Consider the following 26,246-nt stretch of genomic DNA (forward strand, 5'->3'; position numbering starts at 1 on the left):
GAGACTTGAGGAGAGGCGGATTTAAGGAGTGGTATTGGGTGGAGGTGTCCTGCTGGTGACTGTCGCTGTTGCCTTGCCGCCGCCATGCCCGTCAAAGGAGGCACCAAGTGCATCAAGTACCTGCTCTTCGGCTTCAACTTCATTTTCTGGGTGAGGGACAAGTCGCCGCGGAGCTCGGGGCGCGGCAGGGCTGTGCCGCCGGAGCTGCTCGGAAGGGAGCTCATTAGAACAGGGTGGGAAAGGGCAAGCTGCCGGGAGCGGCGGGTTTGATTGTCCTTGTTGTGTTTTATTACTTCTCTTTTCGCTCCCACGCCATCTGGGAAGGGCTGGTTGGGCTGGGGGGCGCCTGACACTCTTCGCTGCTACCTATTACGCTGCCGCCGTTTCCCCCCACTGCTGCCGGGACGGCTGTGGTAACTGCGCCCTGGCGGGGCGGTGACCTGCGGCACCTTCTCTGTGAGGCTCTCCGCGCAGCCAGGTGGGGCTCCCGGCGCTCTTCCCGCTTCGGGGCGGTCTTGGGTGGGTGCTTCTTCCCTCGTACTGTTTCCGTCCAAGGGCTCCGAGCAGCTTCACCTCACTGGAGCGGGTGTGTCCCTATCCGGGCGGCCGCCGCTGGCGAGCGGCACCGGTTACCTGTTGCGACACCGAATGTGTGGCGAGCCGTGCACTTGGCAGGAGGTGGCTGGACTTGAAACGCGCGGCGAGGTGGTTTACGTTCTTACCTTTTATTTTGCTGTTGTTGGATGAGGCCGTGGGTAGCATAGCATTGACTGTATGCCCCACTGGTTAACCCCTACCGTTGTGGGGGGATGCTGGGTGCGAGGTGGTTCCCTCGCCCCAGCAGCGCATAAAGACCTCGCGCAAAAACTCTTTGCGGGAAGTCATGTTTCGGGAGGGTTTCTTTTTCCCCGTGCAAAGTGCGGTGGTGAGCTGCTGCTTCACAAGCTGGTGCTTGTGGTGATCGTGTGTACGATCGCATCTTGTTGGGAGGCTCAGATGAAGATTGTGGCTTCTGCCTTGGGTGTTCTGAGCAGCGTCCTGTAAGGAACATCTGAACAAGTTTTAATCTGTAGGAGCGCAGCATCAGTGGAAATTGCATTTCCAGTACGGTTCCTGGCACAACTGCCTTGCGTTTGCCAGGCAGTGTGGGTAAGTATGGCTTCTCTGAGAGGAGGTGGCCGCTTCTCAAGTGCTCGGGCCATGGACACCATCTGCCTTGCAACAAACGGCACAGCGTGCATAGCACAACTGCTTGTGTGCCTCATGCATAGGTGTGAAGCATGAGGCTCAGAAAATGAATTTTCTCTGGGCTGTCTGCTACTGCGGCAGTGGAGAAATGGCTGTGATTCCTTTCCACCACCTGATGTGAGGAGATTAAGTTGGAGCTGTGAAAAGAAACCAGCTCTGGAGTCAGTTACAGGATTGCACATGGGATGACTGGAAAACACAAGTACTAATGGATTAAGTACTTGTAATCCCTCAGGCAGAAAGGGAGTTTCAGCAGTATAAGAAAGTTCAACTGGGGGGAGCTCTGTGGAGAACTTCATGAGGGCACAGGAAAACACTTCTTGCCCTTTGAGACTCATCAGGAGAGTGAGCGGAGAGGTCACAGAATGTCAGGCTGGGAGGGACCCCAAGGATTATCTGGTTCTGCTCTGGACACTTTCCATCCTGTCCCTATCTTCTGTACAGCTGGGACCAAAACTGCACTCAGTGCTAGAGGTGTGGCCTGACAAACACTGAGTGGAGTGAGACAATGACTTCTTTATCTGTGCTGGTAATGCCCTGGTTGATGCAACCCAGTATCCTGTTGGCTTTCTTTGCCACTGCAGCACACAGCTCACTCATGCTGAGCTTTTTGACTCCCATCCAGCTCCCTTTCCATAAGGTTGTGCTCTGGCTAGGTGAATTCCAGTCTGAGCTGTATTGCTGGGTTGTGTGTTCCCAGGTGCAAGACCTTACATTTGTCCCCACTGAACTTCATTCAACTTGGCCAGATCTTTCTGGAGGCTGGCTCACACTTTGGGAATGTCAACCTTCCTACTCATTTTGTTGTTGTCTGCAAACTTCATCAAGGTGCTCTTGATTCTAACAGCTAGATCACTAAAAAAATATGGAACAGCCTTTGGCCCAATATTAATCCAGAGTGGGAACCCCACTTGTAAGTGACTGCCAGGTTGAGAAGGAACTATTGATTACCACCTTATGGGTCCTGCCCATCAGCTAAATTCCCACCCATCACACAGACCACCTAGGCCATTGTTCCATAACTTTCCCAGGGATTGGAGTGAGGTTAATAGGTCTGCAGTTACCAGGGTCCTCTTTTACATGAGGGTGACATTAGCCACCTTCTGGTCATCGGGGATGTTTTCATGACTGCTCAGATTAGACAGCAGCCTTGCAAGGACATCAGCCAGCTCTGAACATCCTCAGGTGGAAGGCATCTGGGCCCATTGACTTGTTCAGCTCAAGCTCCTGCTGTAGCTGACACAGCAACTTGTCCTTCACTGAAGGTAGACCTGTCTCTGCATCAAGCTGTATGGTTGCTCCCATGGCCTAGGTCCCAAAAACAAAGATGGAGGTGAAGTAGGTGTTGAGGACCTCTACCTTTTCAGTGTTATTGGTGACTAGTTCACGTCTCCTGTTTGATAGTGGACCTAGAGCCTCTTTCTGTTTCCTCTTCTTCATGTATGTGAAGAACCCTTTCTTGAAACTTTTGACATCTTTCACCAATTCCAGTTCAAGCTGAGCTTTTGCTTTCCTAACTGCATCTCTGCACACCCTAGCAATGCCCTTGTAATCTTCAGTAAGTTCCACTTTTCCACCTCTGGTACATTTCTCTTTTGGTTCTGAGCAGACCCAGAAGCTCAGAGTTAAGCCAAGGGAATCTCCTGTTCCTCCACCTTCCCTTGCCTTCATGTGTCTATGAGATAGTTATTGAGGAAAAACTCCCAGCACTTGCTAGCTCCTTTGTCCTCTATGGAAGCTTCCCACAGATCCCTTCCATTTAAGCCCTGAGCACAGTGAAATTTACTCTTCTAAAACCTTTGCTTTGGAACTAACCTTCAGTGTGCTCAACAGTAATCCAAGTTCTAAGATACTGTGATCACTGCAGCTGAGGCTGTCATTAACCAGGATATTCCAGAGCAGGTTTTCTTGGTTGGTGAGTAGCAAGTCCACCAGTGCCTCATTCCTGGCTGGCACATCTAACTTCTGTGTGAGGAAGGCGTTCTCTATTCAGCCCTGAAACTTGATGGATGTCAGGTGAAACTAAGTCTAAAAAGAAAGATATCTTGGGGCAGGCAGCACTAGAGGGAGGGAACAACCCTAATAAAGGTTTTATTTTTTTCCTTATGACATTGGAGATGTGAAAAGTGAGTGAATGGAATTAAACTGAGCAAAAGTGTTAAGCCCTTGTGCAACCCTGATGCTAAAGCTGAAGGTACAATCAGTGACTGGCCCTTAGCCTGGGGAACCCCCTCAGAAGGAGGAACAAGCCTTTGCTAGTTTATGATAGTCCATGGCTGTGCGGTCCTGTTGCTCAGGTGCTGCTTTGGAATGGTGGTGATGTAGTCAGGTTTAGTTCACCTCCTGAAGCAAGACAATTTGCAAGATCCAATGAAGCTGTGATCAAGTTTTTCACAGTACTAATTTTCTTGAAATAGGTTGCCTCAAAAGGGCAGGTGAGGAACTCAAAATGACCTGCAGATGTTTGTAGTTTGAGATTAGGTGGGTGTGTTTGACCTCATCAGAGATTTGTGTGAGGGCAAGAGGTAGCAAGAAATAAAACAATTTGGTATAGGAGGGAATGAGAACAAAATCTAGGAAACTCAAAGCTGGAGCTGTGCTGAGGGAAAGAGATGAAGGCTCCTAAATGCTGGCAAGCTAAATGCAGCAATAAATCTAGCCAAAAGAAAGCTTCAGGAGTAGCTCACAGGAGCAAACCCTAAGATATCACTCTTCAGACACATTAGGACTGAGGAGTTTCCCAGGGAGTCCTTATGGACTGTAATCCTGTAGGAGGCTGTTTGGACTGCTGTGCTGTGGTACTTTCTTTTGCTGGGGGTGCTTAGGGAAAACCTTGGACAAGTTCTGTGCTCTATCCTCTCTGAAACCTTCACAGGCTTGACTTGTCCTTGTGATGAAAAGGTGATGGAATGAGAGCAGTAAATGCTGGTTAACAACTTCCCAGGTTCATACATTTAGCTCATTATGACTGGGTAAAGCCTCTTGCTCACCTCCCACCTCAGTGCTGGAGGGCTGGAATGTAGTGAATTTGAGGCTGGGTTTTTTAGTTTGTCTTTTTAGGATATGCAGACATGGAAAGGCAGAGCAGAAGATTCTTTAAAAGAAAAAGTTGTTGTACGTGTGGAGATGGGCTCCTGGAGAAGAGAGAATGCTAACAGCAAAGGGAAGCTTGACTTTGTGCAACTCTTCATCTGAAGTCTAGATCTTGGAAAGAGAGAGGGTCACTTGGCATTGGTTCACTTGTTCAGTGTCTCCTGGAAATCTCAAGGCTTTTAAGGAAACTAAGCAGTTTTGGAGTGAGATCCTGGTAGGATGAAAATGACTGAGCAGGAGTAGGGCTGAGCTGAGGTGGAGCTCTCCTGCAGAGGAGGGCATGGTAGGCAGTACAGTCCCACCTAAACTGAGAGGTAACAATTTGTGGTTTGAGTAGCATCTGTTAATCTCAGCAATGAAGATGTGTGCATGCTAACCCAGTAGGCTGTGTGGCACTTGTCAAAGGCAGAGCTCAAGTAACATCTGGGGAGCAGGAAGGAGCCTGGAGTTCTGAACTCTTTTGTTCGGTGGCAGTGATGAAGCTTTGGGAGAAAATATCTATGATGGCTTCACAAAAGAACTATGTGGGTGCTCAGAGGAAAATCAGCTTCAAAATTCAATGACCTAAAGGAGTGCCACTGTATAAGTTCATGTTGTTCTCCAGAGCTGTGGGCTGCTCTGGTCTTCTGACCATCTTGAAAGGAATGTGGTAGTGATGTTTGGGAGAGGAAGAAGGTTTCTGCTACCAGGAACTGAGTGAATTTGGGTTGTTTAGCTTGGAAATGGAAATGTGCTAGAGGGATATAAAGATCATGACTAGCCAGGTAGTAGTTAAGACCTGATTATACAGTGAGCAAGAACTGAGGTCTAAGTGAGAAGACGAGGTTTGGAAGAAGAGGGCATGGCTCTGGTGGTGTTTCTGCAGCAGGCAGTATGGAGCATGTAACTCAAGGGTCCCTAGCTAATGGTGTTCAGCAGACTGCAGTGGACATGGCTCTGGTGGTGTTTCTGCAGCAGGCAGTATGGAGCGTGTAGCTGAAGTGGTACCTAGCTAATGGTGTTCAGCAGTCTGCAGTGAATGCTCTAAAGGTACTGTGTGTGTGTCTGCACAATCTAGAAGTCCTCAACATATAAACTGGGTGATGCTACTGCCTGCTGTGCTCTGATAACCCTTCTTGAGGAGATCCCTTGTAGGATGCAGTGCTAGGCTACAATAACTGGCTTGATGGCAAGACCACGTGGGCTGTGACTCTCTAGCATAACATCCTGTGAAACTTTTGAGACTCCAAAGGTGTTATGCAAACGTGCTTGTGGCCTCAATATGGAAGGTGGAGAGAGGAACCCAAGGATAGTTGCTTACAAATACTTTGTAAATCTGCTGAAGCACTGCATTTGCAGAGACTGGATTACCTAACTTCCTAATCTATTCAAGCACAACGGAAAAAAATAGTCTCCTCTCAACCGTGGGAATGAAAGGTCGCTACATTTTTCCCTTCAAGTATTACTCTGTATAGCAGACTCCTTGCATCTGTTGTTTTGCTGATATATTCCTGGTTGAGTTTGCAGGCAGTCTTTTAGAGTCTCTCAGCATCACCAGTGCTGGCCCTAAAGTCTTTGGGTCTGATCTGTAATGGAATCTTTACCAGTTAATAGCCTTTGGAAGTTTGGGCTTTGATCTGGGACAGGGAAGGAAGGTGTCAAAGCTGACACAGAACTAATACTAAACTTTTTCTTTATTTCTGCCAGATTCACTTGAGCTTGGCAAGAAGTCAAGGTGGAAGCTTCATGTGATGTGCCTTAAACCCCAAGCAGCAGAGTGGTCTGGCCGAAGTTGGTTAGCATGAGTGCATGTTTGATGACCTTGAGATGTGTAATGAGTGACTGCCACTAGCTGAACTCCCTTTGCTGGCAGGGTTTGCACAGGCTTGTTGGCCCTGGTGATGAAGTGTTTTCCTGGTGAAAATATTGGCTCTGAGCAACTTAGTGCACACAGTGTGGGCACTTGGCATGGCATGACAGCCTGCCTGTTATCTCGCTGGCTGCTGCTGAACACCTACATATTCCACGGTTTAATGTGACAGTGTTGAAGTACTGTAGCATACAGTCAGAGTTTGTTTTAAGTTTTCAAGAAGTTTGTTTTCCTGTTCCTTTGCACTATAGAACTGCTGGCTTGTCCTGGCTCTCTCTGCTCTTCAGAGAGGTTTGTATTCTAAACAAATGCAGTTGTCTGTGGGAGTGCTTGTTGGAGCAAGATTAGGCCTGGAGAGCTCTTTTCTTTCCTCCTGTAGCTTGAAGATACCCATGACTTTTGCTCTGAGTCATAATCTCTTCTGCTCATGCTGCATCAGAAGCAGCTGGCAGCAGTTCAGTGCTCTGACTTCTGTAGAGGGTTTTCCAGGCTCAGATGAAGGCTTGCAGGGTGGACAGAGAAATATATATGTGTGTGTGTATATGCACACAGGGAAGAGAAAAGATCTGAGTTTTTCTTCCTGTAATCAACTGATGTAGTTGCTGACTGCAGTGTATGAATCAAAACATTGCCTGGGCTCAGCTCGATGTATTTCAGTTCTAGTAAGTGCTCTAAAGTCAAGAATGGAATTGGAGGGTGTTGCCTTGAGAAACCCGATGGGAAACTACTTGTACATCGAGTTCCAGCAGTCCTAGCTCCTATTTGCAATTTAAATGGCAAATACAGTAAACTGGCTTCTGAATAGCAACTTGTATGAAATGGGCACTAGCCTTGGCAGTGGTTCAGGAATTCTGTAGTGCGGCCTCTGCTGTACTGGAGCACCATTTTATTGCAATAACTCCTGTGCTATTAACTTAGCCCACAATGTTCTTGAAGCTAGCCTAAGCAGCAAGAAAACCCTTCTTTGCAGTCTGTCCTTTTTTTCTTAAGGAGTTTGGAAATAGTTGCAGTTTCTTTATACAACTGCTGGCACTCACTGCACATCTGTGAGGTAAGTGTTTGGTTGGGTATTTTTCAGGAGTTTGAAAACTTTTGCTGTTAAATGTCACTAATCATGTAATTAAGGGGTTTAGACTGATGGTGAACCTCGCCTTTACTTACTGTTTATGGGGTTTTATTTATAGAGGGCCAGCAAGTAACAGAACAGAAGCAGACAGTTTGTTACTGCTTGATGTTCTCCATCCCTTATGTGCTAAGTCTGACACAGTCAGTCAGTTGTCTCTCTTATGCAGAGGAAGATTTGAGTCAGATCTTTCATGCTGTAGAAGTGGAGGAAGGGCTGGCGAATGTTGGAGTAAGGGGAAGAGTCCCCCTCTGAAAACTTTATCTGCTAGCTCAAAGCTATCACTTGATAACTGCTTGAACCTTCAGCTCCTTTGAGAAGTGATTCTGGTCATAGTAAGGCAAAGTTGCTGTCAAGTGTCTGCAGCAGATGAGTGCTCATTTGGGGGTTGTCCTTTCTTGAGGTGGTTCAAAGTAATAAGGTCAGAAGGGACTCAACAAAATAGTCCTTGCTAAATAGTGGTTAAACCTAAAAGAAACTTTTCCAGCTTCCCAAAGCATACAGCAATGCATATGCTAAGAACTGGAATTTCCAGTTTGAAAAGCTCAACCTTTTAATACCAATATCCTTAAGTCTAATGATACCCTGTGCAAATCTTCTGCCAGGAGACCTGTGTGAGAAACATCAGGTGATAAAGGGAAAATGCAGTGGGAACTGGTTGACAGCATGCCTGAATGCTCTGAGTTGATGAAGGTAGCCAAGTATAGTGAGGTGAGGAAGGCAGAGCTGGAATACTGTTCTTAAGCAGGTCCTGACTTGTTCTCTGCAGCACTTCAGATCCCTTTGTCTATTCTTTCTTGTCACATGGAAGGCTAAAAAAGCAGGGTGTCAAAGATCCATGCTGGGATGCACCTTCAGAGGCAAAACTGTACAATGGGCAGGGCTGAGTTTGGAGAGAGCAGTTGTTGACATATGGGGCTGGATGGGTGGGAAAAGGGAAGTCCTGAGAAAGTGCAGGTCCGTGTAAGAAAGGGAAATGGACCAAAAAAAGCTGGTTTTAGTGTTGTAATAAGCAGAAAGATGCTTGTAGGAGCAGAGCTGTTGAGGCAATGGGGATACATTTGCAAGTGGAGGGGAAGGAGGGGAAGGAAAAAAAAGCCCAAGAAATCTCCATAGGATTAGAGGAATAATAACCAAGTAATCCTATCCTTGCTTTGCCTGTAGAACTGTAGAATGCCTTGAATTGGAAAGGACCTTACGGATCCCCTATTTCCAACCTCCTTGCCATGGGCAGGGACACCTTCCACTAGACAAGGTAGCTCAAAGCCTCATCCAGCCTGATCTTAAACATCTCCAGGGAGGGAGCATCCATGACCTCCATCAGCAACCTGTTGCGGTGTCCAATATAAACCTACTCTGCTCTAGTTTAAAACCATTGTCCTTTGTGTTATCACCACAGACCTTTATAAAATGTTCTTTCCCAGTATTCATGTAGCTTTCTTCAGGTATTGGAAGGCCTCCTTGGAATCTTCTTTCAGGCTGAACAGACCCAACTCCTTTTGCCCCCATCCCTCTGTTTCTGTGGCCCTACTCTGGCCCTTCTCTATCCGGTCTACATGTTCCTTGTGTTGGAGACTCCAGAGGTGGATGTAGTATTCTAGGTGAGCTCTAATGTGCAGGAAAGGGGCAGAATCTCTTCTCCTGACTTGCTATCCATTGCAGCTGCAGAACAGGCCTAAGTCAAACAGAAGTGAACTGGGAGATGCAAGATGGTCGGGGAAAACCAAGGAAACCCCTTAGCTTGAGAAGGGCTGTGGGCAGCATGCTTGTACCAGGGCATGAGAATCACTGCCACAAGCTCTTCCAAAGGATTGAGTGAGCAGGACCTCTTTAACTTGACTTTTTGATCAGGTTGGTAAAAAAACCCCTGTGTCCTGAGTTCCCTTTCCTATACTTACTACAGGCACATACTACCATCATGCTTCCGAAGTAGCTAAGCCTGCTTTTTTCTGTGGTTTTATAGTTTTTTTTGCCCAGGAAGTGGCTAAGTTGAGGATAACTGACAGTTTCAATTCTTTTTTCATCACAGGGTAGATTTATTTAGAAATACTATTACTCAACTGCTATGACAAAAGAGGATCTGTTAGATGGTGAAAACGCTTGGGTGAAAAACTCAAGCACCAGCTCTTTAAGGGCTCTGCTGCTGTGCAGCCTGTGCACACAGGGCCTGCACCTCTTTCTGGGGGAGGAAAAACACAGCTACCTAACCCACCCAAATACAGCTGCCAAGAAAACCTTCTGGCATAGCATCTGTGAGCAGAGAGGTGGCCAGGTAGCAGCCTCTGGTGTGCCAGACTGGTCTGAGAGGTTGCCAGGTGCAGCAGGTGCCCATGGGGCTGGGCTTGCTTCTTCCTCTGAGGATAGTGGTGATGCCCTTGTCTCATAGTGTGTTGATGGAAACCTTAGACTTCAAGTTCCTTTCTTGCCTTCTGCTTTAAAATTGCCTCTTTTTTTAGTCTAGTGGCCTTTGTGGGTAGGAACAGCACAAACTTGAGGATACATAAGGCTGCTTTGCTGAAACTGGGACTGAAAAGTCACTTTCTTGCAAGAAGGACCTGCCTTTTTTTTTCCTAGTCCATCATGGAGAGAATTATAACTTCATTTTATCCCATCATTTCTCTAATGATGTGGAGCAGTTCAGCAGTTTACTAGCCTTATGTATTATCACTCTTTTGTGATCCCATAACTTTGATACCTGTGTCACAACTTTTGCACAGGATGACTGCTTTCTCAGGGAGGGGAAAGAAATTGCCATTTAATCATTTCCCACCAGCTGAGGTTTCCTTTTTGGATAGGACCCATACTGGGTATGTCTGTCCTCCACAGTGTTAACCAACTGCTCAATTTATGAAGCATAGAATGGCTCAGATGGGAAGGCACCTCAGAGATCATCTACTTCAACCTCCCCACCATGGGTGGGGACACCTCTCAGCTAGACTTAGCTGATGAATCATAAAATCAACCAGGTTGGAAGAGACCTCCACACCCAGCCCTATCCAGTCAACCAGACCATGGCACTTCTTGAAGACCTCCAGGTACGATGACTCCACCACCTCCTTGGGCAGACCATTCCAATGGCAAATCACTCTGAAGAACTTCCTTCTAGCATCCAGCCTAAACCTCCCCTGGCACAACTTGATACTGTGTCCTCTTGTTCTGTTGCTGGTTGCCTGGCAGAAGAGACCAACCCCCACCTGGCTACAGCCTCCCTTCAGGGAGTTGTGGACAGCAATGAGGCCAGCCCTGAGCCTCCTCTTCTCTGGGTTAAACACCTTCAGCTCCCTCAGCCTCTCCTCACAGGGCTGTGCTCCAGGCCCCTCACCAGCTTCTCTGGACACATTCCAGTATCTCAACATCTCTTTTGAACTGAGCCCAGAACTGGACACAGCATTAAAGGTGTGTCCTGACTAGTGCTGAGTGCAGGGGAAGAGTAACCTCCCTTGTCCTGCTAGCCACACTGTACCTGATCCAGGCTAGGGTGCCATTGGCTCTTGGCACCTGGGCACACTGCTGGTTCATGCAGTCTGGCCTTCAACACTCCCAAGGAGGAGGCATCCACAACCTATTCCAGAGTCTCACCACTGTAGAATTTCTTTTTAAGCTTGAGTCCAACCCTGCTCTCTCTCAGCTTCAAACCATTCCCTCTTGCCCTGTCTTCAGACACCCTTATGAGAAGCCCCTCTCCAGCCTTCCTCTAGAATCCCTTCAGGTACTGGAAGGCAGCTGAGCCTTCTGCTTTGCTTGGTCTCCCAAGATTATCTACATGGTTCTGTTTCTTCATGTTGTGAACAGCCTGGCCTTAAAGGTCTGCAAGAGAGTCAGCTCTTGTTTCAGAGTTCACAGTCTTTTGCTCTGCCCTGCTCCATTTGCAGCAGCACTCCTGAGCTCTTGGGCACTGAGCTGTCAAACCACAAACACAGGTAGCTGCAGGCAGCTGGGTGTGCTCAGGCTTGTGGTTTTGCAATTTATGGTTTCCTAGCGAAACAAGCAGGGGCTGTAGGATTCTCCCGATGCTGCAGATCTGGATGCCTGCACAAGCTGAGAACTGCTTGACCTAGGAAGCAGTCTTTGAGGATTACCAAGTTCTGGGTGACTTAGCTGTAAGTTAGAAGCAGTTCATGAGTATTTTCCCATCATTAAGCCCTCCTGGCTTTCATAGTGAAGTGAGATGAGATTGCAAAGGTTGTTCTGAAGTGAGTGGAGCAACTTTTGTCTGGATCAGTCGCCCTCTTGTACCTCTCCTTTTCCCTGGAGTGCTGCTGAGGCATAATAAATAGAAATAATGCTGTTTTGACATTGTGTACTGCTGAGGTTCTTCTTATACTTATTTGGTCACCATAGTCCTAACAAGGAAAGAATCAGGTAAGTGCAGGCTTTGTTCTTGCTGAGTGCTTTGTGAGTAAGGCTGCTCCTACACACCCCTGACACCACCAAAGTGCCTTTCACGTAACCCACTGTTTGGGTTTGGCTCTTTGTGTTGTCTATCACTTCATCTCTTTTCCCAGCTGAGCCCCTGCAGCTCCTCTCTGAGGCAGACTTGGGAGTCAGATGCCTGCCCTACAAGAAATGCTGGATCTTCTATCATCTCTTTTTCACTCTTGGTTGATACCTGAACCCTGCAGCTGGGATGCTTTCCTGCTGTGCAGTTGCAAACCCTTGCTTAGCTGTATCCTCTTCACCCTGAGTTTTCAGAGCTCTCTCTTTTTCTTAGAAGAGCAAGCCAAAGAGGTATGGGCAGCAAACCTGCTTCTGCCTCCAAATGCAAGCACTCCTTTGGGGCTGATATAGCTGAAGGCCATGAAGCCATTCAGCAAGACCTGGACAGACTGAGAGCTGGGCACAGAAGAACCAAATGAGGGTCAAAAAGGACAAGTGCAGAGTCCTGCACTTGGGGAGGAATAACAAATTGCACCAGTACAGATTGGGAGGTGATCTGCTGGAGAGCAGCCCTGTGGAGAGGGACCTGGGAGTGCTGGTGAGTAACATCCATGGCACAGCAATGTGCCCTTGTGGCCAAGAAGACCAGCAGGATCCTGGGGTGTAGTAAGAAGCGTGTATCCAGCAGATCAAGGGAGGTTCTCTTTCTGCCTCTACTCTGGCCTGGTGAGACCTCACCATGAATACTGTGTTCAGTTTTGCCCTCCCCAGTTTGAGAGGGACAGGGATCTGCTGGGGAGGGTCCAGTGGAGGAGTACAAGGATGATTAGGGGACTGGAGGACTACCTGATGAGGAGAGGCTGAGGGACCTGGGGCTGTTTAGTCTGGAGAAGAGAAGACTGAGAAGGGATTTAATAAATGTTTAAAAATATCTGAGGGGGGACAGGCTCTGCTCACTTGCTCCCTGGGATAGGACAAGGAGCAAAGGATATAAGCTGCTGCACAGGAGCTTCCACCTCCAAACAAAGAGAAACTTCTTGACTGTAAGGGTCACAGAGCACTGGGACAGACTCCCCAGAGAGGTTGTGGGGTCTCCTTCTCTGGAGACTTTCAAGGCCTGTCTGGATGCATTCCTTTGTGACCTGCACTAGATTGTATGGTCCTGCTCTGGCAGGGGGGTTGGACTTGACCTCTTTGAGTGCCTTCCAACCCCTGATATCCTGTGATCCTGTAAGAGAGGGCCCTCAGGCTCCCTGTGGGGACAGCACAGGGAGTTTGGCTTGCTGTGGAAGGATGTGAGGAACAAGTTCTTGAGCATGAGGGTGCTGGAACACTCATATGGCAGTTGAGGCCATATCTGGTTTGACAGGTCTCTGGACAGCTTGGTCAAGTTGAGGATGCTCCTGCTTTACTGCAGTGGGGGTTGGACTGGATGATCCTTCTATGATTCTGCAGCTATACTTACAGGGCTTTCTGTGGAAATAACCTTCCACATTCTCACCTAAAACTGACATCAGGAAACACTTCCCAGTTCCTTGACCAGAAGTCAAGAATGTTCTAGAGATAAGGCTTTGAGGTTTTTCTCTTCATGCATACTTTCCCTAATCAGAGCTCCAGACTTTATAAGCTTGGTGCTCACTCCTTAAGGATTTTTCATGTCTGCTGCAGTGTGTGAGATTTCTGTCCTGTAGAGCTTTTACCTTTGCTAGTTAAATGGCCTTTAAAGGAGGGAAGAGCTGAGAAGCACAGTCTGCAGCTTTCTACATTGCCCTAATTTCTTCTCCTCTTTTTGATGCAAGACTGCCCCAGCTTTGTGTGTTTTTAAAGCAAGGAGGATGCAGTTTGTTCAAAGAAAGCCTAGCATCTGGAGTACCTCTCCTATGGAGACAGGCAGAAAGAGTTAGGGTGGTTCAGTAGAACAGAAGGCTTTGAGGAGACCTTATTATGGCCTTTCAGTATCTGAAGGGGGATACAGGAAAGCTAGGGAGGGATGTTTTAGGGTGTCAGGTAAGGATAGGAGTGGGGGTACATGGATTCAAGCTAGAAGAGGGGAGATTTAGATTGGACATTAGGAGTTCTTCACTACAAAGGTGCTGAGACATTGAAACAGGTTGCCCGGGGAGGTGGTGGAAGCCTCATCCCTGGGTGTTTTTAAGGCCAGGCTGGATGGGGCTCTAGGCAACTTGATCTAGTGTGAGGTGTCCCTGCCCATAATATGGAGGTTGCAACTAAATGATCCTGGAGGTCCCTTCTAGCCCTGACAATTCTAAGATAGTGTGATCTGCACTTCCTTCTTCTGCAGCAATTCTCTCTGCCTTCTGCCAGGTGTTTCATCCAGAAGCTAATTTATGCACACAACAACTTGTCACAGGCATAGGCTCCAATGTTAGGAGGAACCTGGAGGTGCAGAGGTAGAGATAATGATAATATAGAACTAAATATTATCTTAAACTCGATTGCTTCATTCCTAATCAGTATGCAGTAATGATGCTAGCTCAGCAGCCTGCATTTTTCCTCCCCTCTTCCTTTCAGCGCTGTAGCTTATTGGATTGTTATTGTCTTCTAATTTTCAGGGAGGAACACACTCAAAATTCTATACTGGGGCACATTGAATTTTTACCCCTCTCATATGCTGAAACTCTCAGCTGGTCCCACAAGGCTCTTTTTCTTGTGATGCACTTGTCCTTGGGTGTGACGATTGAAGGTCACTTAGCCTTGGAGTGGCATTGCAGCCACCAGAACCAAACCATGGGTGGGGAGGGGTCAGTGGAAACATCGAAACTTGCCACCCTCAGGTATTTGGAGTGAGGAACAAGAATAGTTTCATGTGTAAACACATTTGTCAACAAAATGCCTTGTGTTAGGAAATCTGCTTGTTCTCATCTGTGTCCCCATCCTTTTATGCTGGTGCTTTGTCACCACCTCCTTAAATAACAGAGCTACATCCTGCATTTGCTTCTGATGGTAGTACTCATATGTTGAATTGGTGTTTCTTAACCAGGCTTTCTTGTTCCTACAGCTTGCAGGGACAGCAGTTCTTGCCATTGGGCTATGGCTTCGATTTGATTCACAGACCAAAAGCATCTTTGAGCTGGAATCCAACAACACAACGTTTTACACAGGTAAGCTAGGAGGGGGCTCGGGTGTGGTAGCACACAGCTTTACCCGTGGTTTTCAGGTGCCTTTAGAAACCTTTGTCTTCCTTGAAGGCTGGGACATGCAAAAAGCCTGGAAGAGACTCTCAGGGGACCTTAGAGCTGCCTTCCAATACCTGAAGGGATCCTGCAGGAAAGCTGCAGAGGGACTTTTTACAGGAGTGATCACCAATAGGAAAAGAGGAAAGGGATTTAAATTGAAGGAGAACAGGGTTAGAGTGGGAAGAAGTTCCTCACTACGAGGTTGGCAAGACTCTGGAACGGATTGTCCAGAAAGGTTGTGGCTATCCCTTCCCTGGAGATGTTCAGCACCAGGTTGGATGGGGCTGTGAGTAACCTGGTTTAGTTGAGAGGTGTCCCTGCCCATGGCAGGGAGGTTGGAGTAGATAATCTAAGGTCTCTTCCAGCCTAGGCCATTCTATGAAAACATCCTTAAACTGCCTTGGGTGGAGAGCAGCTTCCCCTGGCTGGTACAGGGGACAAGTCTCAAGCTCCTGAACAGACAGCAGCAGTGTCATGCTTGTGGTTTCTTGGCTCTTTATGCATTGTTTATCACTTTGTCTTTTTTTCCAGCTTTAAACACTATGGTTAAGCATTTTGTAATCCCAGAGATTACAAATCTGGTCTGTGTGAGCAACTCTTAGAGGTGACCTAGAGCAATGTAGCTTTAGGCCAGGTGGAAGTTACTCACAGAATTGTAGAATGGTTTGGGTTAGAAGAGACATCTGAAGTTCATCCAGTTCAGTCACCTCTGCATTAAGCAGGGACACTGTCCACTAGAGCTGGTTGCTCACAGACTTGTTCAGCCTCACCTGGAATACCTCCAGGGATGGGGCCTCAACTCCCTCCCTGGGCCACCTTTCTAGCCCCTTCATGCTAAAGAACTTGTTCCTCACATCCAATCTCAATCTGCTCTGCTCTCATTTCAAACCACTGCACTTATCCTGTCCCTGCAGGCCTTTGCAAACAGTCCCTCTGCAGCCTTCTTGCAGTCCCCTTCAACTACTGACAGGCTGCTCTTAGGTCTGCTTGGAGCCTTCTCTTCTGGCTGATGAACCCCATCTCCCTCAGCCTGTTCTCACAGCAAAGCTACTTCAGCCACATGTTCATTTTTTTATGGCCTTCCTCTGCACCCATTCCATGTCCTTCCATATTCCTTGGCATATCAAGTTTTGATCCTAATGTTGTAGCTCCTGACTAGACTAAATTCTTCTAATCTGTAAGCTTTTGATCTCTCTAGTCACTTGAGGCTGGGGCAGAGGAACACATACTGCTTTGGCTGTTGCTACCTGTAGATGTTCAAACCCTTTGGGAAACCATTTGAATGCTTTTGAAGACCTGAAGAAGGTAAATTCAGAGATGCACTTTTCTCCTGGACATGTCTGACCTCTAACTTGGACAATCCTGTTTCACACCCTTGCAGCACCTGGATTTTGCTATGTCCTGAATGGCATTGCTTCCTAGCCACCCCCAGCACGGTTAGGTTAGTCCTTCTCTTGCCCTCATGGTGCCTGAATCTGTCACAAAACCTGAACTGGTGCCTGAAGGGTCAGTATAGACTGTATAATAAGGTATGGTGGGACCTATAACTTGTGTTGCAGCCTTGTGGTAGCAGTGTAGACTGTCCCTAGAGGGAGCAGTGTTAGGAATGTTGGAGTAGGCTTGTTGGAGCCCACAGCTAGGGAGTACTGAGATGCTTGTGCAGCTTCATGAAGAGGCCATAGGTGTGCAGGCAGCTGATCTGTGAGGCAGCTTGGATTTCACTCTTTATATCTGGCATGATGACAGACTGCATTCTTCTTAAAGATGCCAGAAAGGTTTCCAGATACTGGGAAGGGAACAGAAATGCAAAACTCAGCCTTTGAGATGAATATTTAACAAGTCTTAATCTGCCCAACTTTTCTACCTTCTCAAACATAGAAGGTTTTTTTTTAATTATATGATACTTCAGCTGCTTGAAATCTCTGTAGATTAAACTGAGTTCTGAAAAAGGAAGATTAATAGGAATTAACTGTTTGAATGCTTTCCTGGGAGTAGTTACTGACTGCAGCTTCCAATAGTAACTGTAGAAAGTAAGTCAGATTGCAATTAGTAACAAAGCAAATGACTTCAAAAGCTTCCTGTACGAAAGGTGAGCTCTTCCTTCAAAATGTAACAAGATAAAGCTGGGGTAAGAAAAGGTTGGTACTGGAATTTCTTGCTGATAAATGTCAGGCATGCTTGTTTACACGAGCTTCATAAAGTAGGTATTTATTTTGGCAGCTAACTCTAGTTTGCATTTGGAAAATATCTGTGGTTTCATAGGCTCATAGAGTGGCTCAGGTTGGAAGGGACCTCAGAGCTCATCTACTTCAACCTCCCTGCCATGGACAGGGACACCTCAATCTCAGCTGCTCAAGGTCTGATCCAACCTGGCTCTGAACACCCCCAGGGAGCAGGCAGCCATAGCCTTCCTGGGCAGCTTGTTCAAGTCTCACCACCCTCCCACTGAAGAACATCTTCTTAAGCTCCAGTCTAACCCTGCTCTCCCTTAGCTTCAAACCACTCCCCCTTGGCCTCTCTCTAGACAGCCTCATGAAAAGTGTCTCTACAGCCTTCCTGCGGGATCCCTTCAAGCACCGGAAGGCAGCTCTAAGGTCCCTCTGGAGTCTTCTCTTCTTCAGGCTGCATAACTCCAGCTCCCTCAGCCTGTCCTCACAGCAGAAGCAGCACTTAGGTCATCTTTGGCCTCCTCTGGACTCTCTCCACCAGCTCTGTCCTTCCTATGCTGGGGATGCCAGGACACAGAGCAGGATAGAATCCCCTCTCTTGCCCTGCTGCCCACATTCCTCTGGCTTCAGCCCAGCTCACTGCTGCTTTCTGGTCTGCATGAGGTCACTGCTGGCTCCTGGGGAGCTTCTCAGCAACCAACACCCCCAAGCCTTAAGAGCTGCTCTCAACCCTCTGCACCCAGCCTGCATTTGTCCCTGGCATTGGCCTGACCCAATTTGCTGTATAGGTTTCTTCAAAGAATATTTATTTGCTCTCTGAAGACCAGAACTGTTTTTCATCTGTATTGGTGGAATTCTCATCCTAATTCTACATGGTGTGCTGATGCCCTGTCTCCTGTTTCACTACCTGAATGATGCCTTCTTGCTATCCATGGGGAATTGTTTTGCTTGCTTGCACCAGATAGCAGCTGTAATGCTTAAGCTGACTCTTCCCAAGTGTAAGAAAAGAGGATTGAGTGTAAATGGAGGCTTGCAGCTTGCTCTCTGTGCTCCACCATGCATGCCACCTGAATTCTGGGTGTTATGGTCTCCAGGCTGTTGGATATGACTTGGAAAAAATGCTGTGTTCCTTGCATTTAAGGAGGCTGTCAGGTAGGTAGCTAAAGTGTAAAATTCTACTGCTGTAGAGTAATTCAGTGTTTCCTGATGGAAACAAGATAGGAAGGCATCGAAAGCCTGATGGCAGACCCTCAGCACAGGAAGAAGATGGACTTGATGGAGCAGGTCCAGAGGACCACAGAGATTATTTGCGGATGGAACAGCTCTGCTGCGAGGACAGGCTCAGGGAGCTGGAGCTGAGTCCGCCTAAAGCCTTATCTTCTTCAGGCTGAACAAAAGCAGCCTGCCAGTAGCTGAAGGGAACTGCAAGAAGGCTGCAGAGGGACTGTTTGCAAAGGCCTGCAGGGACAGGATGAGGGCAATGGTTTGAAATGAGAGCAGAGCAGACTGAGATTGGATGTGAGGAACAAGTTCTTTAGCATGAAGGGGCTGGAATATTGCAACAGGTGGCCCAGTTGAGGCCCCATCCCTGGAAGTATTCCAGGGGAGGCTGAACAAGTCTGTGAGCAACCTGTTCTAGTGGACGGTGCCCTTGCTTAATTCAGAGGGGATTGAACTGGATGACCTTTGGATGTCCTTTCTGACCCAAACCATTATACATTTTGAAATGAATTCTCCTAGAGGAAGCATACTTCAAGAATTCTCAGATGGTAAATTGCTGGTTCCAATTATTTAACTTCAGTGCTTTCTTCATCCAAAGAGAAGTTTGTAGCTCTAGCCCTGGTCCTGTTTTAAATTGCCTCTTACGTTGTCTTAGACAACTGACCAAGATAAGAGTCATCTAAAACTTTAAACTGCAGTGGTGGTACACATGAAAGAAACTTCAATTCATTGACAGCAATAATTAGATAACAAGAATTATCAGTCCACTGTCTCACAAATTGAGATGATAGCTTGCAAATAGAAGCACAGCCCTTCTGTCTTGTAGTTTTCCTTGCTAGGAGGCTGGATGAGGCACTTAGTGCCATGGGTTAGTTAATTAGAAGGTGTTAGGTGATAGGTTGGACTTGGTTATCTCAAAGGTCTTTTCCAACCTAGTTCATTCTGTGATTCTGTGAACGTCTCAGTCAAGAAGCTGAACCTTTGTCAACAGCTACAAATGTTACTTGTGGAGCAACTAAATGTATACCTTGTTGCTGAGATCTCGCTCACCCCCTTTACATGTCCTTTTCTCCTCCCTAGGAGTTTACATCCTGATTGGAGCTGGTGCTCTTATGATGCTGGTTGGTTTCTTGGGATGCTGTGGTGCATTGCAGGAATCCCAGTGCATGCTTGGCTTGGTAAGTGTTCAGAGCAGTGGTTAAGCTTATAGTAGGACACTGAGTGAACGGAAGATGATATTACTGTGCTGATTCTTTCAGCTCCACAATGCTTAAACACAATGCTTACAGAATGCTTTGGCTCCACAATGCTTACAGAATGCTCAAATATTGAGTAGTTTCCATTTCTGGTCCCAGTGCAGATATCAAAGTTGTGTTTGGGTACAGGTTGACTTCAGGAGCTGGTGATGTGGTCAGGTGTTGGAAGTATCAAGACTTGAGGAGTATGTGTGAGCACAGAACTAAGGCACTGCTAAGATGAATGCTGTTTATTAAATGCTATGCACTCAATGTTGAAGGCTCTGCACTCTTAAATCTTTGAGCCTAAAGCTGTGCTACTTGATCCTTGAAACAAGCCTCTACTGTTCCTAATGACAAGATGAGCTTTCCCAGTTGACAGCTGCTCTGCAAGCCAATTATTGGAGAGCATCCTCATTGTTTGCAGACTGGAGGGACCACTAGATCTTGCTGGGTTGATGCACATCTGTATACTTATGGAACTACTCATCCAAATAAGCAGGATATTTAGTTAATAAAAGGCTATGATTAGAGCCACGGCAAGGAGAACAATTCTCCCTTGTGTGTAATGGAAGAAGTTCATTTCGTGTATTCCTTGTAAAATAATACCTCTAGCCTTTTAATTCTGCACATCTTGAAAGTGCCTTCAAATGACAGTGGTGGTTTGGACCTGGTAGTCAATTAAGTGCACAGATGACACTTTTTGATTTCTGTTTCATTGGGTACACAACAAAGAAGCTGCCTGGGAGATGGTGGCCAGCTAGGTATTAAGTGATGACTCCTAAAGCAATAGAAGTGACAACCCAGAGAGGAGAATTGGTGTCAGCTGTTGTGATGTCCAAGTGACCTAGGCAGCTTCAAAGCCTGGACTAACAGGTGATTGATTTTAATTAGCACTGATCAAATAGGAGGGCTGGGCCTTGGAAAACATTGCCAGTCTTTGAGTCTCTTGGGAAGAAGTGCTGAGCCAGTGCAGTGCCCTCTTTCCTCATGTTACCAGTGTCCCAGCCCTCCACTGAGTGACTCTTACCTCATAAAGTTGAATGCTGGGGAGTGGACAAACTTGCAGTAAACTTCTGTGATGTTGTGATCTTTTTCACTTCTGCTCTTTCTTTTCCAGTTCTTCCTCTTCCTTTTTGTGATTTTTGCCCTTGAAATTGCTGCTGCCATCTGGGGATTTGCAAATAAAGAAAAGGTAGGTTGCTTTGAAAAGTTAGAATGCTGAAAGAGGCTGTCCAGAGAAGCTGTGGATGCTCTGTCCTTAGAAGTATTCCAAGTTGTGTTGGATGTGGCTTGAAGCAACCTGATCTAATGAAAGATGTTGCTGCCCATGGCAGCAGGGATGGACTGGATCTTTAAAGGTCCATTGTGATCCAAAACAGTTTCTGATTCTGTGACTACCCACAGAAAGTTAGAAGTCTGCTGAAGTCCATAGCAGAACTAGTCAAATCCTGGTTACTCAGAAAATTTGGGGGAGAGGAACCATCACACAATCATAGAATGGTTTGGGTCAGAAGGTACCTCAAGCAAAACAAAGCAGGAACTTAGCTACATTTTTAAACAGTTCTAGAGCTGATAGCAGAGAAGCCAGAATCCAACATGCTGTGGCATGATAGAAATGCCCTCCAGGCATTACCAGGCTGAGCTGTAAAGCTAAAGAGATCATCAGTGAGGCTGTTACCACTTCTGGCTATGAGCTGGGTCAGCTAAAAGCTGAATGGTTCTGCATCTAGAACATTACTTGCCTGGATTATCATAGAATCAGTCAGGTTGGAAGAGACCTCCATTATCATCCAGCCCTGTCTAATCAACTAGGCCATGGCACTAAGTGTGGTCTCTTCCTCTCACAAGCAGTCAAGATTCTGTCTTGATTCAAAATAAGGTGCTTGGGGGTCAGGGTTGGTTTTCTGCTTGTCTTGTAGAGCAGGGGAAGGCAGCAACTTCTAGGGTACAGAAATGAGTAGCAAGTTACTTGTGTAGCCAGTGGGTAAAGGCTTTGTGCTGTGTACTCCTGTGTACTTGAAAGGAAAAGTGAGTCTTATCTGTTCAGGTGTGCCTTTTAAAGTGAGTGTACCAGTTAGGCTTACCTGTGCCTGTTAAGAAACAAATGCTGTCCATCCCCTTTCTACATGCCAAAAGAATGGATGGTGTAGGTGGCAGAACTTCTTAGGACTGACTCAATTTTTTATTTTTTTGCTTAATGAAGCCAGTAACATAGCATAACTCACTGCTATCCTCTAGGTTGTTGAAGAGCTAAAGGACTTCTACAAGGAAACCTACAACAAGAGATCTCAACCAGCTGCCAGAGAGACCCTGAAAGCATTTCAGTTTGCTGTAAGTATGTGGCTACACTTTAGACAGCAGTGCAGCTTGTGGTACTGTTCTGTGTCAGTCAGTGCCCTGCATACCTTATAAACCAGCAGGAACTCAAAGGATGACACAGAAGATCTTTTTGTGTAGTATTGGTGAAATCAGGAAGATTCTTTGTCCCTCTGAACTTCCAAAATACTTGCAACGAGTTCTTGTTTTCCTAAAGCTCAGAAGCCAGTTGGGGAAAATCTGTGGGGTTGCTCTGGAGGAGGCATTGTAGTATTTGGGCTTTGGCATCTGGAAGGAGTACAAGCTGTCACCAACACTCATGTGTTTCATGGGCTCCAACTCTTCCTTTCAGAATCTTGTCCTTCCATGCAATTACAGATTTCTAAAATCAGCTTCAGAGCAGTGACACTGGCAAGATGCCCTAAGCCAATTTGTTTAAACTCTGTACTAGAACTTCATGTAATCCATTTCCCCTTTTTTAATTACATAGGAAGTAAAAACAAAAGATGACTTAACCTGGCTTTTTTTCCTCCTCTTCTGTAGCTGGACTGCTGTGGTCTTACAGGTGCACTTGAGCAACAATTCCAGGAGACCTGTCCCAAGAAGAACTTCTTAGAGTCAATTTCAACAATGGTAAAGCATGACAGAACTCACCAATTAGTGGAATGAGAAGCATGCTTCTGAACAAACCCTTCTAGTCCATGGGGGCATTCCCACATCACCCTTACTTAGCAATCTCCCTGTCTCTAAATCAGTCCAGTTGTGGAAAATCAACATATTGCTGCTGTGGAAAGAACAAGCAGGGTCAGCAGGAAGTCTGAGCTTGCACAGGAAATGTGCAGTTCATGTGTCACCAGACTCATGTGGATGGAAGCATAAGGCAAAGGCTTCACCCAGAAAAAAGTGATGTTTTCTCCTGGCTGCTCCTATTCCCAGAGCACCTTCTTGGTGCAGCATGGAAGCTGCCATCTCCTTTCTGGGTGAGGGAAAAGTAGACCATGAGGCATGAACAGGGATGAAATCTTTGCCAAGAGGAGGTGACATGTTTAGGTGACTATGTCACTGTGAGGTCAGTTCCTTGGATTCCCCTGTTGAAATACTGCTGCAGGGGTGGAGCACCTCTTCCATGAGAGTAGGCTGAGGGAGCTAGGGGGCTTCAGCCTGGAGAAGAGAAGGCTCCAGGGGGACCTTAGAGCTGCCTTCCAGTACCTGAATGGATCCTACAGCAAGGCTCTAGAGGGATATTTCCTGAGGGTGTCTAAAGACAGGACAAGGGGGAATGGTTTGAAGCTGAAGGAGAGCAGAGTTAGACTGGAGCTTAGCAAGAAGTTCTTCAGTAGGAAGGTGGTGAGACTTTGGAATAGGCTGCCCAGGGATCCTGTGACTGACTCTCCCTTGGGGGTGTTCAGAGCTAGGTTGGATCAGACCTTAAGCAGCTGAGTGTAGTTGAGAGGTGTCCCTGCTCATAGTGGGGAGATTGGAGTAAGATGAGCTCTGAGGTCCTGTCCAACCTGAGCTGTTAGGGTTATGCCACAGGTAGAGGAGCAGCATCTTGTGCAGTTTTTAACTCGCCTTTTTCCCATTCTGCTTACAACTGCCTTGTGTTCTGGCTTCATGCGCTGAGGCAGTCTGTGTTGAGTCTTGCCATCAAAAATAAGGTTTTAACTAGTCAAGAATTGAGTGTTTGTATTTTACCATATTACCTGTAGTGGAAGAGCACAGACCATCTTGTGTCTTCACAGATACAACCCCAAGACATTGTAGTCTTCCTTTAGATTGCAGATTTGGTCTTGTCCATGCAATCTGCTATGAGTTAGGCTACATAGGAGTAGCTGAGACAGCATACAGGGTTTATTGCTTGCTCTTTTTCCTGAATGTGTTTTAGCTTTATTTGTTGGCTTCATCTTGTGATCTGTTTCTGCACAGCTGGGGCTAGGTCATTAAAAACAGCAGACAGACTGGAAGATGAAATGGATGTAATGGTGTGGCTGCTTTCTGTGCCTCTAAGCAAACAGTATTGATGCTCTGATTTCACTGATTAATCCTTGCCAGCATATCCCTTTAGTCCTCAATGAAGTCTTTCCTTCTGGACTGGATAAGGAAAAAACTTTTCAGCAGCTTGTTGTGCTGGGAGAAGTGGGACAGGAGTTGGGATGAGACCCCCAGCTACCATGGTCTTAAAGATTTATACCTCTGCAAAAGCTCCTTGTTGTTTTTTCTTGGCTGCTCTGTATCTTTGGGGAAAGGATTGTTCTTAATTCTCTTTGTCCTGGGAGCTTCCAACTGGCCCATCTATGAATCTAAGTACAGCCTAGAATCTCTATATGCAGCTGAAGAAATCCTGGCATTCCCATGCACCAGATGTTGATAAGGTGTCTCTCAATGTCAAGAGTGGCTCAAGAATCCACATTGAGAGGGGCTCAGCAATCCTCACCCCGATACTGGCAGCCATTAGTAACAAGCTAAGTGTAGTACAGATGCTGTTGGTCCTGATCTACCTCATCAACTCTGCAGGCATTGGGAATCCTCCTGCAGTGAAGGCACAGTTAAGTGGTTTAGATACTTGGAGTATAAATCTACTCCTCAGCAACTTTTTATGGCAGAATATTCCTGATGTTCTTGAAAGATGTTAAAATAAAGCCAGTTCAAGGCAGCATTCAAAAGACTGAATCTCCATCTCTGGCTCCAGCAGACTTGGCCAAAGGTGTGGCAGGGATTGGCAGACCTTAGCACAAGCAAATAGAAACAAGCCCCTTTTTTTAATGGAGGAAATGCTAACAAAGAGTCTCTCTTTTCAGTCGTGCCCTGCTGCCATCGATGATGTCTTCAATTCAAAACTGAATGTGATTGGAGCAGTTGGCCTTGGCATTGCTGTCATAATGGTGAGTTCCCAGATGATCTAGAGGGCAGCTACAGGGTTAAAGGATGTTTACAGCAGAAGCCTGTTGAACAGTGCCTGGTCTGGCAGTCTGCAAGCCTCACTTTGCTAGTGGCATGTAGCAGCAGGATCAGGGTGTGTGCTGCAGGGCCCTGAGGCAGCGCAGAGGGTGGAGTGGCTTGGACCTGCCTGCTTTTGCCTTGGATTAGGATCTGCCTCCTTGTAGTTGAGCAGTGGGAAGGTTTTATCAGTTGCCTGTGTGTATATGTACAGAGGGTGGAGATGTATTGGTCTAGTTGCCAGCTTATTTCTCAACCTCTTTCTTGAGAATCCACTCTACAACAAAGAGTTGTTATAGAACTGGTTAACAGTTGCCAGGAAGGAAATTGGCACTTCTGGAGGAACGTGTGACACATGCTGGGGTGATCAGTGATTCTCAAGAAGGGAGGCACGGCAGTGGTTTGTAGCAGATCTGTTTGGATATACTGAGGGTGAAGGGGATCCACGAAAAGGGACTGAAATATGGGGGTGGGGAAGAAGGGAGGGGTGAGAAGAGAACTACAGAATGAAGTGTTAATATAGTCCTTGGGTTTGGAAGAACAACTGCACTCCTTCCTGTCTTGATGGAGTAATGTGTGCAGTTTAAGCCTCTCTGTTCAATGACAGGGAGCTACTTAGAGTATAGGGCAGAGCTACAAAGCTGCTGCAGGCAGTGAAACATCTCCTTACTGAGGACAGGCTGAGGGAGCTGAAGCTTGGAGCAGAGGAGCCTGAGGGCTGCCATCATTCATGTGGATAAAGATGTGCAGGGCAGTGTCAGGAGGACAGAGCCAGGCTCTGCTCAGGGATGTCCATTGACAGGACAAAGAGCTATGGGGGCAAATTGGAGCAGAGGAGGTGCCCTGAGAACAGAAGGGAAATATTTTTTTTGCTGTGAGAGTGGTAGAGCCCTGGAGCAGGCTGCCCAGAGGCTGTGGAGTCATCTTCTCTGAAGACATTCCAAACCCACTTGGATGTGTACCTATGTGACCTGCCCTAAGTAACCCTGCTCCAGCAGTCAGCTTGGACTGGATGTTCTCTGAAATTCCCTTCCAATACCTAACATTCTATGGTTTACAATATTCTTTGTTTTTTGCTTTGTCCCCTGATTTCTCCTGCACTTGCTTTCTCCACAGATCTTCGGCATGATCTTCAGTATGGTTCTGTGCTGCGCTATCCGCAAGAACAGAGAAATGGTCTAAGCTTAAAGAAACAAAACCCAACCACCAAGACTGCTGCACTATAAAAAACCTTTCTCATTAACTTTAGAGTTCTGAAAGCATTTCTAAACAAAGTTATATTTGTTACCTTTTTAATGCTTTATTTGGTACTGATGTAGGTCTGCTGTTTGTGTTCTAGGTTACAAATGACCAAGGTATATCTTGACTTCAGGCAAATATTGTATATAAAATATCTGACTTTCTTGAAACTTACTTAATTTGGATGTAATTTATGTTGGAGACAATTTGATACTTTAATAAAGAGTAAGATGTATTCTA

At 46.6% G+C, this 26,246-nt stretch overlaps 1 protein-coding gene across 1 annotated transcript; it reads left to right on the top strand.

Annotated features, from left to right (window-relative positions):
• Positions 1-26,246, top strand: CD9 (CD9 molecule). The gene is made up of 8 exons (XM_064142361.1): positions 1-150; positions 14,710-14,812; positions 19,357-19,454; positions 20,632-20,706; positions 21,753-21,845; positions 22,374-22,463; positions 24,629-24,712; positions 25,884-26,246. Exons 1-8 carry the CDS (start codon positions 85-87, stop codon positions 25,947-25,949), a joined length of 675 nt encoding a protein of 224 aa, XP_063998431.1. The 5' UTR covers positions 1-84; the 3' UTR covers positions 25,950-26,246.

This window comes from Pogoniulus pusillus, chromosome 4 (genome assembly GCF_015220805.1).
Source record: "Pogoniulus pusillus isolate bPogPus1 chromosome 4, bPogPus1.pri, whole genome shotgun sequence".
Lineage (NCBI taxonomy): Eukaryota > Metazoa > Chordata > Aves > Piciformes > Lybiidae > Pogoniulus > Pogoniulus pusillus.